A 15028-nucleotide genomic window follows, 5' to 3' on the forward strand; every position below is an offset into this window, starting at 1 on the left:
AGCATTTTTCTCCCTTTATTGTTTCTATCTTTAGAAGAAATACCAATGTTAGAGGACACTAATCATTTGACCAGTACTTTCTTTTTGAAAGTTTTCCAAAACATTTATTTTCCTAGTGGCTTCTGTTGTCGGGTAGGTGCACTAAGACACCCTTATCTCTGCTTAGGATGCAATTATTTCTGAAATTCAACTCAGCAACTTCATAGCTTGTGCCCTAATTGCTGAGATTGGGAACTTTATCTTGATTATAAATTTGGATATTTCTGCCAATCCACTTGGTTGTCAGTTTCCTCATTTTACATGTAACTGGGTCTTAATGCCTTTCTAAACTCCAGAATTATTTCATTTCCTTCCTATTGCCTACTCCTGTTCAAACTATGATCCTGGTGTGATAACAATGGGAAGGACTCCCAGACCTTTCAGGAACTAGAAGTTTTGTTAGCCAACATTGTCTTTAAATGGAGGGTCGACTGTGCCCCTCCCTAACCTTTTAGCTAATGATTACAGTCACATCTACTGTGTTTATCTCCAGCACATATCTTTGCAGTAATAATAATCAGCTCTCCAGCACTACTGTGCTTTTGTCCAGCTAAAAATACCCAACAAGAAAACACCCTGTTTGACTAAAAGCACATAATGAAAAGGGCAGGCATGTATTGTTAGTAGACTTGAACAACAACTGTTAGTAGACAGTTTTTTTCTGTCAAGTTTTATTTTCAGGTTACTTTTAACGAAACTCACCTCTAATAGGAAAAAAGTAGTTGATCTATAAGATGCCTTTAACATATATCTCATCATTCAGGGAAATGGTTATCTAAATAACCCTTAGTTATCATGGAAGCAGAAAGTACCAGGAAATGATGTTTCTTCTGGTGGAAAATAGGCCAGCTGTGCTTGTTTTGGCTCTCCCCTGTTGTTTTCCATGTGGAAAACATTGAGGCCGAAAGGCTGTGCCTGTCCCCTTATTTAAAATGTTACGTGGCTAGCGGAAGGGGCTCACCATCAAGCTAGGGTGAAAAAAGCTCTTGTCAGTGAAGCCATTCATCTTAACTCCCTTTGCATTCCAGCTTTGCCTCAGAAGTCCAAATGCAATCATGATTTGTGACCTTAGAGATGTGACTGCTCTCTTATGTTTCCACTCAAGGTGGTGAGGTTGAGAAAACTGGCTCAGCAGATTGCAAACTGCAAACAGTGCATTGAGCGCTCAACATCCCTCATCTCTCAGGCTGAACAGTCACTGAAGGAGAACGATCATGCTCGCTTCCTGCAAACTGCTAAAAATATCACTGAAAGGTAAAGGTGTTCCTCTTGCAAAACCTCAGTGTAAGGCAAATGGGTTGTCGTAGTTGCCATATTGTCTTGTACCACCATAGATGTGGTCAAAGGTGGGGGGTTAATTGACACATTCCCCCAAAATGATACTTTGTGCAGTACCAGAGTGGGAAGGACCTTACAGTAACGCTAAATCAAAACATCACTTTGAAAAGAGGAGCAGTCAAAAAAGGGTGTGAAATAAGAGTTAGAACAGTAATATCATGCACAAATGAAGGACGTATCATGGATGCCAAGCAGATGTCTGGTGCTAAAGACACTAAAAAAACAGGTTTCTGGTGGCTGAAATTCCTACTCCATGAAAAATTCTGAGATTGAGAAAGAAATCAGGCAGCGAGTACATTCCTTAGAAGAAATATGGAATTATCGTAATGGATTCACATTCTTCACAAAATAGCAAGTGGCAAGGTAATGAAATGTGTAACTTTGGAAACCTGCAACATGCATCTCTGAGGTAGCCCACTTGAAGAGTTGGAGATTCAACAGCCTGGCATCTGGAAGTTATGGCAGCTGCTGTGTTGGGTGCAGGGAACTTCTACTGCTTCTAGGATCCTAGCTCCTCTTCAGCATGCCAGATATACCAAGGACCCAAAGACAGAAAATTTGGTCTGGTTTTCAGTGCAACACTGTGCAACGCTGCGAATGCTGAAACATTCCCATTGAATTTCAGCAGTATTTTCTGATGAAAAAATGTTCTGTTGGAATTATCAGAAACAATTATTATTGTTTCTCTGTTTAGCCATCAGTCAAAGAAACAAAAAAAAAGGAGAATGTGTCTGGACAACAAAGAAGAAAACTATAAAAAGTATGCTCATTTATTCAGCTTTTTTTTAATCTCTGGCTTCACATTATATCTTCACATTGTCCAGCCAATTTTTACCTAATCAGACGCATGAAGTTCCCTGCTCTTATTATTTATTAAATCTGTCGCTTACTCTGGAGTGCTGTATGCAGATTCTCTGAATATCAGGCTTCACCAAAGCTATTCAATCAATTTATAAATATGCCAGCAACACTGGGTTCCTCATTACAGGTTCAGAGAATTGAAAATCTATTGAGAAAGGCAAGGCAAGGCACAGGAGAGAAAGGCAAGGCAAGGCAAAGGAAGCGAAGGCAAAGCAAGGCAATTTTCTCTGTCAGATTTGGACCCTGGTTTGTATTCTGTCACCAAGTGACGTTGTGGCACTTCTTTTTCACAACTGAAGCTGATAGTAAACCTACTGCATGAGTATCATGAGTAAAAAGCTGAAGATGAGGATCTGGCCTTTTTCAGTATTCGATGGAACAAGCAATAGGGCAGAAACCTGTGGAGACACAAAGCTTTTTAACTGACAACCAGAGAATATTCAGAGAAGCTCCATTTTGAACTTGTAAACATGAACCATTGCATCATAAATACAGTCACAGGAGAGACACTTGGAGAGCAGAAATTACACCAGCTGACATATGTGCCCAAACAAATCTAATTCTTGGCTATCATAGAATGCTGTCTGTAATGAGATGGCTGTGAACGCCCTGAAAAATCAGAGAATCCTTACAAGCAGTGAATAAAACTGCGGAGAAAAAAACAACACATGCTTGCAGACAAATTGCAAGTGGTAAAAGAGACTAGATCTGATTAATAAATTATTCCCCACAAGTAACTCTCTTAGTTCTCATGTGGTGAGCAATATTTTGTTTGCTTATAGACTGCTCATGTAACAGTCTCACCAGGGCCCTGAGCTCCAGCAGCTAAAACAGTCTCCTGAAATTATGCTCATTGCATTTCTTCATCCACATATTTCAAAGTAATTGCAGTATAATATTCTCTGTTGTAAGCACAACAGGTAACTCTGTATAGCAAAGACATTACACACACTACAATGATTTAGGTCGTGCATTATTTACAGTGGGTGGAATGCATTTATCCTAGAAAAACCCTTTCCAACCAAGAACAGTGTCAGATAGAGCAGGCATAAGTACAAGAGGAAATTCAATCCTCTGAACCTGATATGGTGACATGGTGTCTGAAGCGGCAAACTGTTGAGCTCACCGAAAACTGACTTTAACACACTTACACACAGTGCACCCTTTGCATAGCCCCAAACAGCAGTCCATAAAGGCCTGGTGATATGGTCATCTTCACAATAAATACATGCTTTATGGAGGTATTCAAAGAAGCTCTTAATCTTAGATACCTGCTTGCTGGTTTATTAGCAAAGCCTTTGTTAATTTTGTAGAAGTGTGTATCACCCTGAGTTTGCCCTAACACAGGCGCTACAAGACATGCATGTCTTTTTTTTCCTACCAGATGTAAAAACACCATAGTGTAATTGCAGATGAACTACTAGGGAGTGGAAGGGGTGAGGGAGAAAAAAAAGTGAAAGAGCTCAGGGAATTTTTCCCTCTAAGTACATGGGGCAAAAGGCACTTAAATTGTACTCTCTAAAAAAACCCACATCTGTACCAGGATCTACTTTAAACTAAGTTCTACAACCACAGTTGCAAGAGGAACAGTGATGAAAAGTGTGTAACACAAATTATTGACTAGGCAACCTCCTCAGCTCAGTTTTTGAAAACTATGCTGAAGACAATGATATGTACGGCTCAGTTCTTGACTTTCCTAACTGTATTTTCCTAAAATACTACACAAGAAATATATAAAAACATAGTTCTTAGTAAGCCTTTGTCCTGGAGCCATATGAATCCTGTCTACAGAGACATACTGTAATTTGGAAAACTGTTAATTGAAGCAACCCAAATATTTTGATCTGACGTGTCATAAATGACAGATAACTGACATACACTGTGTGCATGGTTGTGTGTTTACCTCCAAACGGAAACAATTAACAAATTAGGTTTAATAACCTCTTTGCTTAAATGGACCCAACTTTCTGTAAACATATCCGGTATCCAGCTCTCCAGTAAGATGTATTTTGAGATATCAAGCTGAAGGATCTGAAAAATACATCCTGATTGCAGTTTTCTTGTGAAAGCTCATCTCTCTGTATCAGTATGGCTGGACAGACAAAAAGTGGATGTAGCTCCTGAAATGAGGTAGGCAAGGAAACTTTTTGGTTTTGGAGGAAATGTGAGTATGCACACATGCTTTGCAAGGAAAAACCTTTCAAAATAAACTGTGCTGACACCTATTTGTTTTATCTCCCCGCTGTGTTTTTTAAAGTTAACAGCAGTGTGCTGTGCTGAACAGCTGAGGAGGTGTGGGGATCCACACCAAGCCCTTCAGACAGCAGTGCCAAGGAATGCCTGGAGCAAGAAACTACTTGGAAAACAAGGGTTGTGAGAGATGCAGCATCTGTCAGGATTGCTTAAAACACAGATAAAAATGATGCTATTGCTACTTTGATTCAGCAGGTGACTGGAAAGAACAGTACAAAGTATACTGTTGCTTAACCAATATTTTGTTAAAAACTTATCTAACACTGCATGTTAGGCAAAAGCTAAGTAATAAAGGATTGTTGCTGGAGACTTTACTCCCAAAAATAAAAGTGGCAGGAGAAGCTTCTAACTTAAACCATCTAAATAAAATACATGTAAGAGTTTTTCTCAAGCTTTTTGAGAAGTGATAACAGTCATGATGGTCAGGTCCTACTTTGACGTGAAAGTTATCTTGTCTTAGGTGCTAAAAGACTTTTTTCGTTCTGTTATAGGGTTTCCATGGCAACTGCATCCTCCCAGGTTCTAATTCCTGAAATTAATCTCAACGATACTTTTGATACCTTCGCACTTGATTTTACCAGGGAGAAGAAATTGTTGGAATGCCTTGATTACCTTACAGGTAATTTTGTTCTCAAGTTACTACTATTATATGTTTCTCATAAAATAGTAGTGATAGGATTTCTCTCTGTGGTCAGTAAACCTTGGCTGGTGCCCACCAAGCCGCTCTCTCAGTCCACCTCCTCAAAAAGACAGGGGGAGAAAATACGATGAAAAGCTCATGGGTCGAGATAAGGACAGGGAGATTACTCAGCAATTACTGCCACAGGCAAAATGAACTCCACTTGGGGAAGATTAATGTTATTTATTGCCAATTAATTGTAAGAGTAGGATAGTGAGAAATAAAAACAAAACTAAAACCAGTTTCCCCGCACCCTCCCATCTTCCCCAGGCTCAAATTCACTCCCAACTCTTATACCTCTTCCTCCCGAGCAATGCAGGCGTTTGGGGGATGGGTGTTGTGGTCAGCTCGTTACACGTTGCCTCTGCCGCTCCATCCTCCTCACACTCTGCCCCTGCTCTGATGTGGGGTTCCTCCCACAGGATGCAGTTCTTCCCAAACATCTCCAGTGTGGGTCCTTCCCACAGGCTTCAGTTCTCCAAGAACTGCCTTCAGCATGGGTTCTTTTCCATGGAGGTGCAGTCCTTGGGGGATTGACTGCTCCTGCATGGTTTCCCTTCATGGGCTCCTCTCTCACAGGCTTCAGCTTCCTCAGGGCACATCCACCTGCTCCAGTGTGAGTCCGCCACTGGCTGTAGTGTGGATATCTGCTACACTGTTAAACTCCATGGGCTGCAGGGGGACAACCTGCATCACCATGGCTCTTCTCCGCAGACATGCAAGGGAATCTCTGCTCCGGTGCAAGGAGCACCTCCCTCTCCTCCTTCTTCACTGACCTTGGTGTCTGCAGAGCTGTTTCTCTCACTCTTCCAGCTGCTCCACAGCAATTTTTACCCTTTCTTAAATATTCCCTTTCTTAAATATTTACCCTTTCTTAAAATTCTTAGTGACCTGTTGTGCCACTTGGACGCTCACAAGTCTATGGGACCGGACGGTATCCACCCAAGGGTACTGAGGGAACTGACAGAAGAGCTTGCTAAGCTGCTCTCCATTATTTATTATCAGTCCTGGCTAACCAGGGAGGTCCCAGATGACTGGAGGCTGGCCAGTGTGACTCCCATCCACAAGAAGGGCCGGAAGGAGGATCCGGGGCACTACAGGCCGGTCAGCCTGACCTCGGTACCTGGCAAGGTCATGGAAGAGATCATCTTGGGTGCGATTACAAAGCACCTAGAGGACAGCCAGGCAATCAGGCCCAGTCAGCATGGGTTTATGAAAGGCAGGTTCTGCTTGACTAACCTGATCTCCTTCTATGACAAGGTGACCCACTTAGTGGATAAGAGAAAGGCTGTGGATGTAGTATACTTGGACTTCAGCAAAGCCTTTGATACTGCCTCCTATGGCATTCTCCTGGGTAAGCTGGCAGCCCACGGCTTGGACAGGTGCACTCTTCTCCAGGTTAAGGACTGACTGGGTGGCCGGGCCCAGAGAGTGGTGGTGTATGGTATGGCATCCAGTTGGCATCCAGTCACTAGTGGTGTCCCTCAGGGCTCAGCTACTGGGCCTAGTCCTGTTTAATATCTTTCTTGATGATCTGGATGAGGGGATCGAGTGCACCCTCAGTAAATTCGCGGACAACACTAAGTTGGGGGGAAGTGTTGATCTGCCTGAGGGTAGGAAGGCTCTGCAGAGGGTTCTATCTGGACAGGTTAGATAGATGGGCCGAGACCAACTGGCATGAAGTTCAACAAGACCAAGTGCCGGGTCCTACACTTTGGCCATAACAACCCCATACAGCGCTACAGGCTGAGGGAAGAGTGGTTGGAAAGCGGCCCAGTGGAAAAGGAGCTGGGGGCATTGGTGGACAGCCAGCTGAACATGAGCCAGCAGTGTGCCCAGGTGGCCAAGAAGGCCAACAGCATCCTGGTGTGTATCAGGAATAGTGTGGCCAGCAGGGACTAGGGAAGTGATTCGTCCCCCTGTACTCGGCACTGGTGAGGCTGCACCTCGAGTACTGTGTCGAGTTCTGGGCCCCTCACTTCAAGAAAGACATTGAGATGCTGGAGCGAGTCCAGAGGAGGGCAACAAAGCTGGTGAAGGGTCTAGAGGGTATGTCCTATGAGGAGCTGCTGGGGGAACTGGGATTGTTTAGCCTGGAGAAAAGGAGGCTGAGGGGAGGCCTCATTGCTCTCTACAACTACCTGAAAGGAGTTTGTAGCAGGGTGGGGGGTTGGCCCTCTTCTCCCAGGCAACGAGCGACAGGACTAGAGGACATAGCCTCAAGGTACTCCAGGGGAGTTTCAGGTTAGACATTAGGAAAAATTTCTTCAGAGAAAGGGTTATTAGGCATAAGAAAAGACTGGATGTGGCACTTAGTGCCATGGTCTAGTTGACACAGTGGTGTTGGTTCAAAGGTTGGACTCGATGATCCCAGAGATGTCTTCCACCTAGCTGATGCTGTGATTCTGTGAAATACGTTATCACAGAGGTGCTACCACCATCGCTGATGGGCTCAGCTTTGGGCATCAGCGGGTCCATCTTGGAGCTGGCTGTATCTGACATGGGGTCAGCTCCTGGTTTCTTCTCAGGGAAGTCACCCTTGCAGCTTCCCTGCTACCAAAACCTTGCCACGTAAACCCAATACACTCTCCCACTTTATCCCAAAATATATTACTCCCACAGACACAGAATGCCCAGGAAGCATTAGGTGCTAGAGAACACAACTGGGATGCATTTCCTACCTCCTCTCCTTGCATCCCTCCCCACTAGGTGTGGGCAGGTAGGAGTGAGAAATGGTTAAAAGCCACCGCAAAGCAGAGTGAAATGAAAAGAACAGCTGGAGCTCAGCCTGGAGTAGGTAGAGGAGGGAGAGCAGGGAGAAAATCCTGTTTCCCAGGGGATGGATGCTCCTCCTGTTACCTTCTCCCTTGGGGCTGCCTCCTTGCTGCAGCAGATTGCAGCCTGGCAGATTTCCCATGAGCAACCAGAAGCTGTTCAAGCAATCAGTATCAAGAGCTCAGCAATGAAAGATGTTTCTCATGCCAGTGACACTGTGTGTTTCCCCTGTCACAGAACTGGAGGACCTCACTGTGTCTGGGGCTAGAGAGCACACAGTGTGCTCTGCAACAGGGTGTGGGATGGGTTCTCTGCAGAGCAGAGCCCCAGCTCACTTAACTGAGAGCTTTGGCCTGGAGAAGCCTGCAGGATTAGACCCTTACTGAAGGCCTGAGTAATGTGCGATTTCAGAGTATATGACTCACAAAGAGAAAAAATTACTGTAATTTAGGGTGTTTTGATTTCAATGCCAGAATTAGAACAATTCATTCCAGTTGAATTGAAAACAGAAGAGACACAGAATCACAGAATCACAGAATGGTTAGGGTTGGAAGGGACCTCTGGCGATCATCGAGTCCAACCCACTGCCAAAGCAGGTTCACATAGAGCACGTTGCACAGGGTCACATCCAGGTGGTTTTTTAATATCTCCAGAGAAGGAGACACCACAACCTCCCTGGGCAGCCGGTTCCAGTGCTCTGTTGCCCTCAAAATAAAGAAGTTTTTCCTAATATTTAGATAGAACTTCCTGTGTTTCAGTTGTTTCAGAACTTCCTGTGTTTCAGTTGTGCCCATTGCCCCTCATCTTGTTACTGGGCACCACTGGCAAGAGTCTGGCACCATCCTCTTGACACCCACCCCTAAGGTATTTGTAAGCGTTGATAAGACCCCCCCTCAGTCTTCTCTTCTCCCAGCTAAACAGACCCAGCTCCTTCAGCCTCTCCTCGTAAGAGAGATGCTCCAGTCCTCTAGTCAACTTTGTGGCCCTCCGGTGGACTTCCTCCAGTAGTTCCGTGTCTTTCTTGAACTTGGGGCCCCAGAACTGCACACAGTACTCCAGATGTGGCCTCACCAGGGCAGTGTAGAGGGGGCGGATAACCTCCCTTGACCTGTTAGCCACACTCTTCCTAACACACCACAGGATACCACTGGCCTTCTTGGCCTCAAGGGTGCATTGTTGGCTCATGGTGAACTTGTCCACCAGGACTCCCATGTTCTTCTCTGCAGAGCTGCTTTCCAGCAGGTCAACCCCTAACCTGTACTCGTGCATAGGGTTATTCACAGAATCACAGAAATCAGTCAGGTGGAAGAGGACCTCAGGGATCACCGAGTCCAACCGTTGCCCTTACACCACTCTGTCAACTAGACCATGGCACTAAGTGCCATGTCCAGTCTTTTCTTAAACACATCCAGAGATGGTGACTCCACCACCTCCCTGGGCAGCCCATTCCAATGTCTAATAACCCTTTCTGAAAAGAAATTCTTCCTGATGTCCAACCGGAACCTCCCCTGGCGAAGCTTGAGGCTATGTCCTCTTGTCCTATCGCTAGTTGCCCGGGAGAAGAGGCCAACTCCCACTTCACTACAACCTCCCTTCAGGTAGTTGTAGACTGCAATAAGGTCACCTCGGAGCCTCCTCTTCTCCAGGCTAAACAACCCCAGCTCCCTCAGCCGTTCCTCATAGGTCATACCCTCCAGACCCTTCACCAGCTTGGTCGCCCTCCTCTGGACTCGCTCCAAACACTCAACATCTTTCTTGAAGTGCGGGGCCCAGAACTGAACACAGTACTCAAGATGCAGCCTCACCAGTGCCGAGTAGAGAGGGACGATCACTTCCCTAGACCGGCTGGCTACACGATTCCTAATAGAGGCCAGGATGCCATTGGCCTTTCTTGCCACCTGGGCACACTGCTGGCTCATGTTTAGCCGGCTGTCGATCAGCACCCCCAGGTCTCTTTCCACCGGGCCGCTTCTAACCACTCTTCCCCCAGCCTGTAGCGCTGCATGGGGTTGTTGTGGCCGAAGTGTAAAGACCCGGCACTTGTTCTTGTGTTGAACCTCATGCCGTTGGTCTCGGCCCATCTATCTAACCTGTCCAGATCCCTCTGCAGGGCCTTCCTACCCTCCAGCAGATTGACACTCCCACCCAGCTTGGTGTCATCTGCAAATTTGCTGAGGGTGCACTCAGTCCCTATGTCTAGATCATCTATAAAGATATTGAACAGCACCGGCCCCAGAACTGAGCCCTGGGTAGGTTTTCATTTTGCAAGGTCTTTAAGCATCTGCTGTTAACAGCGAGAATTTGCGATGAAATGCACAAAGCACTGTTATAAAAGCACTTGAAAACACATCCTGGGCCCGTTCTCTTAGCCCGATTTGCAGGAGATATACCTGTGTTATTTCAGAAGAATGTGAGACTGCAGAGTCTCCTCATTGCCAAGCACTGGATCTTTTCCATGCAGAGGGATGGCTTCTGGCTTTTCTTCAGAGGAAAGGCTGAAAGAGTTGGGGTTGTTCAGTCTGGAGAAGAGAAAGCTCTGGGGAGACCTTGTCATGGCCTTTCAGTACTTAAAGTGGGCCTATAAGAAAGATGGGGTCAGACTTTTTAGTAGGGCCTGTTGCAACAGGACAAGGGATAATGATTTTAAACTAAAAGAGGATAGATTCAGACTAGATATAAGGAAGAATTTTTTTACAATGAGGGCAGTGAAACACTGGAACAGGTTTCCCAGAGAGGTGGTAGATGCCCCATCCCTGGAAATATTCAAGGTCAGGCTGGGCGGGGCTCTGAGCAACCTGATCTAGTTGAAGGTGTCCCAGCTCATTGCAGGGGAGTTGGACTAGATGATCTTTAAAGGTCCCTTCCAACCCAAACTATTCTGTGATTCTATGAATAAGTGAACAGGTTAATACTGGGAAGAGCAAGACTGTATGCACAGGGCAGCACCACCCTTGCCTTATAGAGCTGTGGGATTCTTGACATATCTGAAAGAGACATTTTATCTGCAAAAAATTTCTGTGTCACTGTGTGACTGGTGAATACAATCAGTGTTTAACACATACTTGAGTAAATAATACACAATAGTAATGTGATGAGAGTCATTTGAACTTTTTATACAGCACCAGTGAAATGTTATGGTGTCTGCCTCTCCCCAAAGTCTGCTGGAATTTTGCCACCATGTTGAGTATTAACCCCAAAATCATAAAAAGCCAAGGAAATGAAAGGAAAGGTTAAGAAAAAGCCAGACACTTTTGACCTAACCTAGGAATCTACCTGTAAAATAATCATCCTCAGCTTCCTTTATAGTCAAAAAAGAGGAATAACCACCTCATTTTAGAGCACATATATCAGATCAGTTGACTCCATTCTGGAGGTGCCTATTTGTCCCAGTTGGCTCCAAACAGAGGCTAAAGAGACTCATTCAAATATAGATAATTGTGGTTTAGATCTTTAAAGTTATATGAGGTGAATTCTACCTAGCAGTCTGTTCCCTCATGCCTCAGGTCTTCTCCCCTTTGCACATCATATGTCAATATTACCACCCTAATTGCTGTACACTGAAGAAAATGAAGGTTGTAAACTTTTGCAAAATCCTTGTAAATCTTGCTAAAATTGAAGGGTAGTCTTGATACAAAGATACTTTCTTTGGTCCATCATGCTGGCTGTGTCATTTACACAGCTCCTTCTCTGCTTTCTTCCTACCTCATCCACAGTCTTGAAAAATTGCTCACAATGCAGTCTAAGGGAACTTGCAAATGTATCAAGCACTTTAGCTGTTTTTTCCTAATTACCGTTTTTGTCCTTGCCCTTGATGCCCAGTGAAGAACAGCTTTAGCTGGCTCTGTCTTCGTACTATTTTTTTTCACATTAATAAATAGCATATGGCTACAATGGCAAAATCCAAACAGATGGACAAATTATTTGAGCATAAAATACAACCTATGTGGACAGTTAAAATACATTTATGTAAATATATGTATATATGTAATGTATATGTGTATATGTATAGTCCCAAGAGTCAAATGCACTTGATTATTCACTATTGTTGTTCAGAAACTCTAGAGGAAGATTTATTTTATTTTACCCCTTTCACATTGATGAAGGGACTCTTCATAGATTTTAAACTGAAAACTGTGTGACAGAGTGAATTGGGCTTTACTTTTATCGTGTTTCATAGTTAAGTAAAATGAAGACCATTTGTAAGTCCTAGTGGTACATCTGTGTTGTGAATCAAGTGAAGAAGCCTATATTATATCTATTGTCTGTACTGCTTCTAACAAAACATCAAAGCCTGAATTCCAGCTTCATTCTCTCTGCTGTCAGTTGCCTTAGAAGCAATTGACCTTGGTTATCTTCTGGAGATTTTCTTCTCCTTTGGTTCTTCCCAGTGTACTTTTTGTCAGATCTCCTTCATCTTCCATCTCCCTGACCTCAGTTTTCTATGTGGCACACTGAAGTTTGCATCTTTCTTTCTTCCTAGGCTATTTCTTTCCCAAATATAAATTTAGCTATTTCGTGCTTATCGTTTACACAGCTGTCTGTCCAAAGCTTCTGCTATCCAAATGAAAATCTCTGATATCTCTCTGAAAGTTGAGATGTCAAGCACAGTACAGTAAAACAATACCCTTAATCTTCCTCTGACTGTTCTGTCCTCTGTATATATAGCCTTGATGTCTTTTAAACCTTTCTTATCTTCCAGTTGCTCAAGCTCTTCATCTGGAACCTCATCTTTTTCTAAACATGTATCTAGCTAGATCCAGGCAATGCATACAATTTGCAAACTCTCTGCACAATATACTGACATAAGGACTTTTTTATATCCATTGTGAATCAGAAATACTTGTTCTGTGTCTTAATACTTTTAAATCAATTGCAGGAACATCTTTCTTTGACCTTGCAATTTGCCCTGCTTCAGAAATCCCATCTGAAACAATGATACATTTTCTCATCTATCACTTTAGCTATGACTGCATGAAGAAATATGCATTGCCTAGCATATGCCAGCAGTTTTTTCACATGAAAACAACTTCATTCTGGAAACCTTCACAACCTGTCTTTCCTCCCTAACTCTTTCAGTATTAAAAGATCAAAAACCACCTCCAGCTAGCTCAATCTCATGCTCTAGGTGTAATCTCTTCTCATTCTGTTGGTTTTGAACAGTTCTGGTCTACCCAAAGACTATGTCTAGATGGTGTATGACTGTGCTCTTGGTGCCAACTCATGCATGACATGTTACTAACACATCAAATTTGTACCTACATCTGATGTAACTGTGCCTTTCAAGTTCCTGCATGCTGGTTCAGTCTAGTGTGATGATACACCATGGAGCCAGTAATGAACAGCTGAGAGAGGTTCAGAGGACCTTCCTCAGCTCCCTCATGTTGATACCAGCAATATGAATATTTCCAGCACCATTAAGTCAAGGAGACGGCTTAGATCTTTGTTTTTTACTCAGTGTCAAAATCAGTAAGGAACTTTTACAAAGTCAATCACCCCATCCCAGCAGGGAGGTGGAGACCGAGCAAACAAAAGGAAGTTGAGGTGGTTTTTAGTCAATCTCTGTGACCTTGAGCTGAAAGGATTTAGAAATAGTCTCAACAGTCACCGAGGAGCCACTGCATTCATGCTGCGAATCACCAATGAGAGGTGGCAGTTTCCCTAAACTGCCTCTCAGGTGTATGGACCATGTGAGTGCATTCAGCCTGCTTCAGAGCAAAAGTCATGCAGATGACATTGAACGGAAGGTGTGTTAGACTAATCTGGTTGAAAGGGAGTAGGTATGCTCACAGGGTCAGTTACTTTTGGGAGCAAATTTAAGAAACTATTTCTCTAATATTAATTATTGCCTTTTGGGCACTTCAGATGTGGTTCCTGACTATTTAAGTGCAGCTGCTCAGTTTTGAGTCAGTCACACAAATGAACTAAAGCAGCCTTCAGCAATGTTTTTCACTCTTGTCAGAGAGTGTTGATCCGTGAATACAGGTGGATGAAAGTCAATGTGACTGAAGCAGTTACCACTCCCAGATGTTTGCCCTGGTCCTCTATGGAGATTGCCACCCCATGACCAAGGAGAGCTGCAGATGTTAGGAAGCAATTCCTTAAACCACTGCAGCTTTCATTGTGCCTTGCTGTCTGCTGGTGCTGATTCCAGGTTCCCTCACTGCTCAAGGCTGTAGATTTGGGATTTTCAAGATCTACTTCACATTTTTTTAGCTCTCCTTGACATTGGGTAGCAGTTTGTAGACAGCAGGCTGCCAATAGCTGAGGATATTAACAGCATCAGCTGTCAAACTTCAGTCTTGTTATGGCTGCAAGCCAGTGCTCCATCCTCACCCTGAAAAGGAGTGGAAGGGCTCATGGGCAATCACTGCTTTTCCACCAGGAAACAGGACGGAAGGGTGGATATGAAGCTTTTTGTGTTATACCATAAAGACATTGCAGAACTGACCAAGACACTTCTTCCACTGCTGTGCCGGAAGTATGCTGGGCTTCCCCTTCTAATGATGGAGCACGCCTGAGTCAAGACCACATGGGGGATGGTTCTGGTGCAGCCTTGAGATTGCTCTGGGGTCTCTGTAGAGCTTTCCCTGTGGCACCTGAGCTCTGTAGCAGTACTAGTAAATGTGCTAAGGAGTGCTAGTAAATGTGGTAGTGAAGATAACTGATGAAGGTCAGTCTCTTTAATTGCATTGTGAACTTACATTCGCCAAAGGAGTATGTGCTGTGGAATGATGAATTTGGCAGTCAGACTTCTACATTATTTTGAAAGTTGTAACAAACTATTTGCATGCAGACTTCCCTGTCTGTCTGCAGCAGAAGCAGGTATATTTTGTTTTATTCTGAGTGGTTTATGAAAAGAGTGTAGCTAAAGATTCGAGTTTCATGCAGTATAGTCTCAGGTGGATGTGGGTTAATCATAAGAGAAAGAGAAAATATGTCCTGCTTAGGTCAAATCTCTTTTCTATCATTCTCATTACATGAAGGCCTGTAAATCTCCAGCCATAAGGCCAGCCAGGTGTACATATGGAGAGAGAACCTAGGCTGTCATTTTCAAAGGAGCTGAAGACACTTAAGTGCTATTGA

The 15028-nt window shown here is 43.9% G+C and overlaps 1 protein-coding gene across 3 annotated transcripts in view; it reads left to right on the forward strand.

Moving 5' to 3' along the window:
* MID1 (midline 1) overlaps nucleotides 1–15028 on the forward strand; it is a 176690-nt gene that overhangs the window by 122570 nt on the left and 39092 nt on the right. For all 3 annotated transcript variants that reach the window (XR_011049888.1, XM_068421004.1, XM_068420993.1), the window contains exons 5-6: nucleotides 1145–1293; nucleotides 4983–5110. Coding sequence is in view for 2 of the 3 variants with exons in the window: in XM_068421004.1 (XP_068277105.1) it covers nucleotides 1145–1293; nucleotides 4983–5110 (277 nt within the window). In the remaining variant the exon portion in view is untranslated. The remainder of the gene's footprint in view (nucleotides 1–1144; nucleotides 1294–4982; nucleotides 5111–15028) is intronic.

The sequence above is a fragment of the Nyctibius grandis genome, chromosome 2, assembly GCF_013368605.1.
Source record: "Nyctibius grandis isolate bNycGra1 chromosome 2, bNycGra1.pri, whole genome shotgun sequence".
Lineage (NCBI taxonomy): Eukaryota > Metazoa > Chordata > Aves > Nyctibiiformes > Nyctibiidae > Nyctibius > Nyctibius grandis.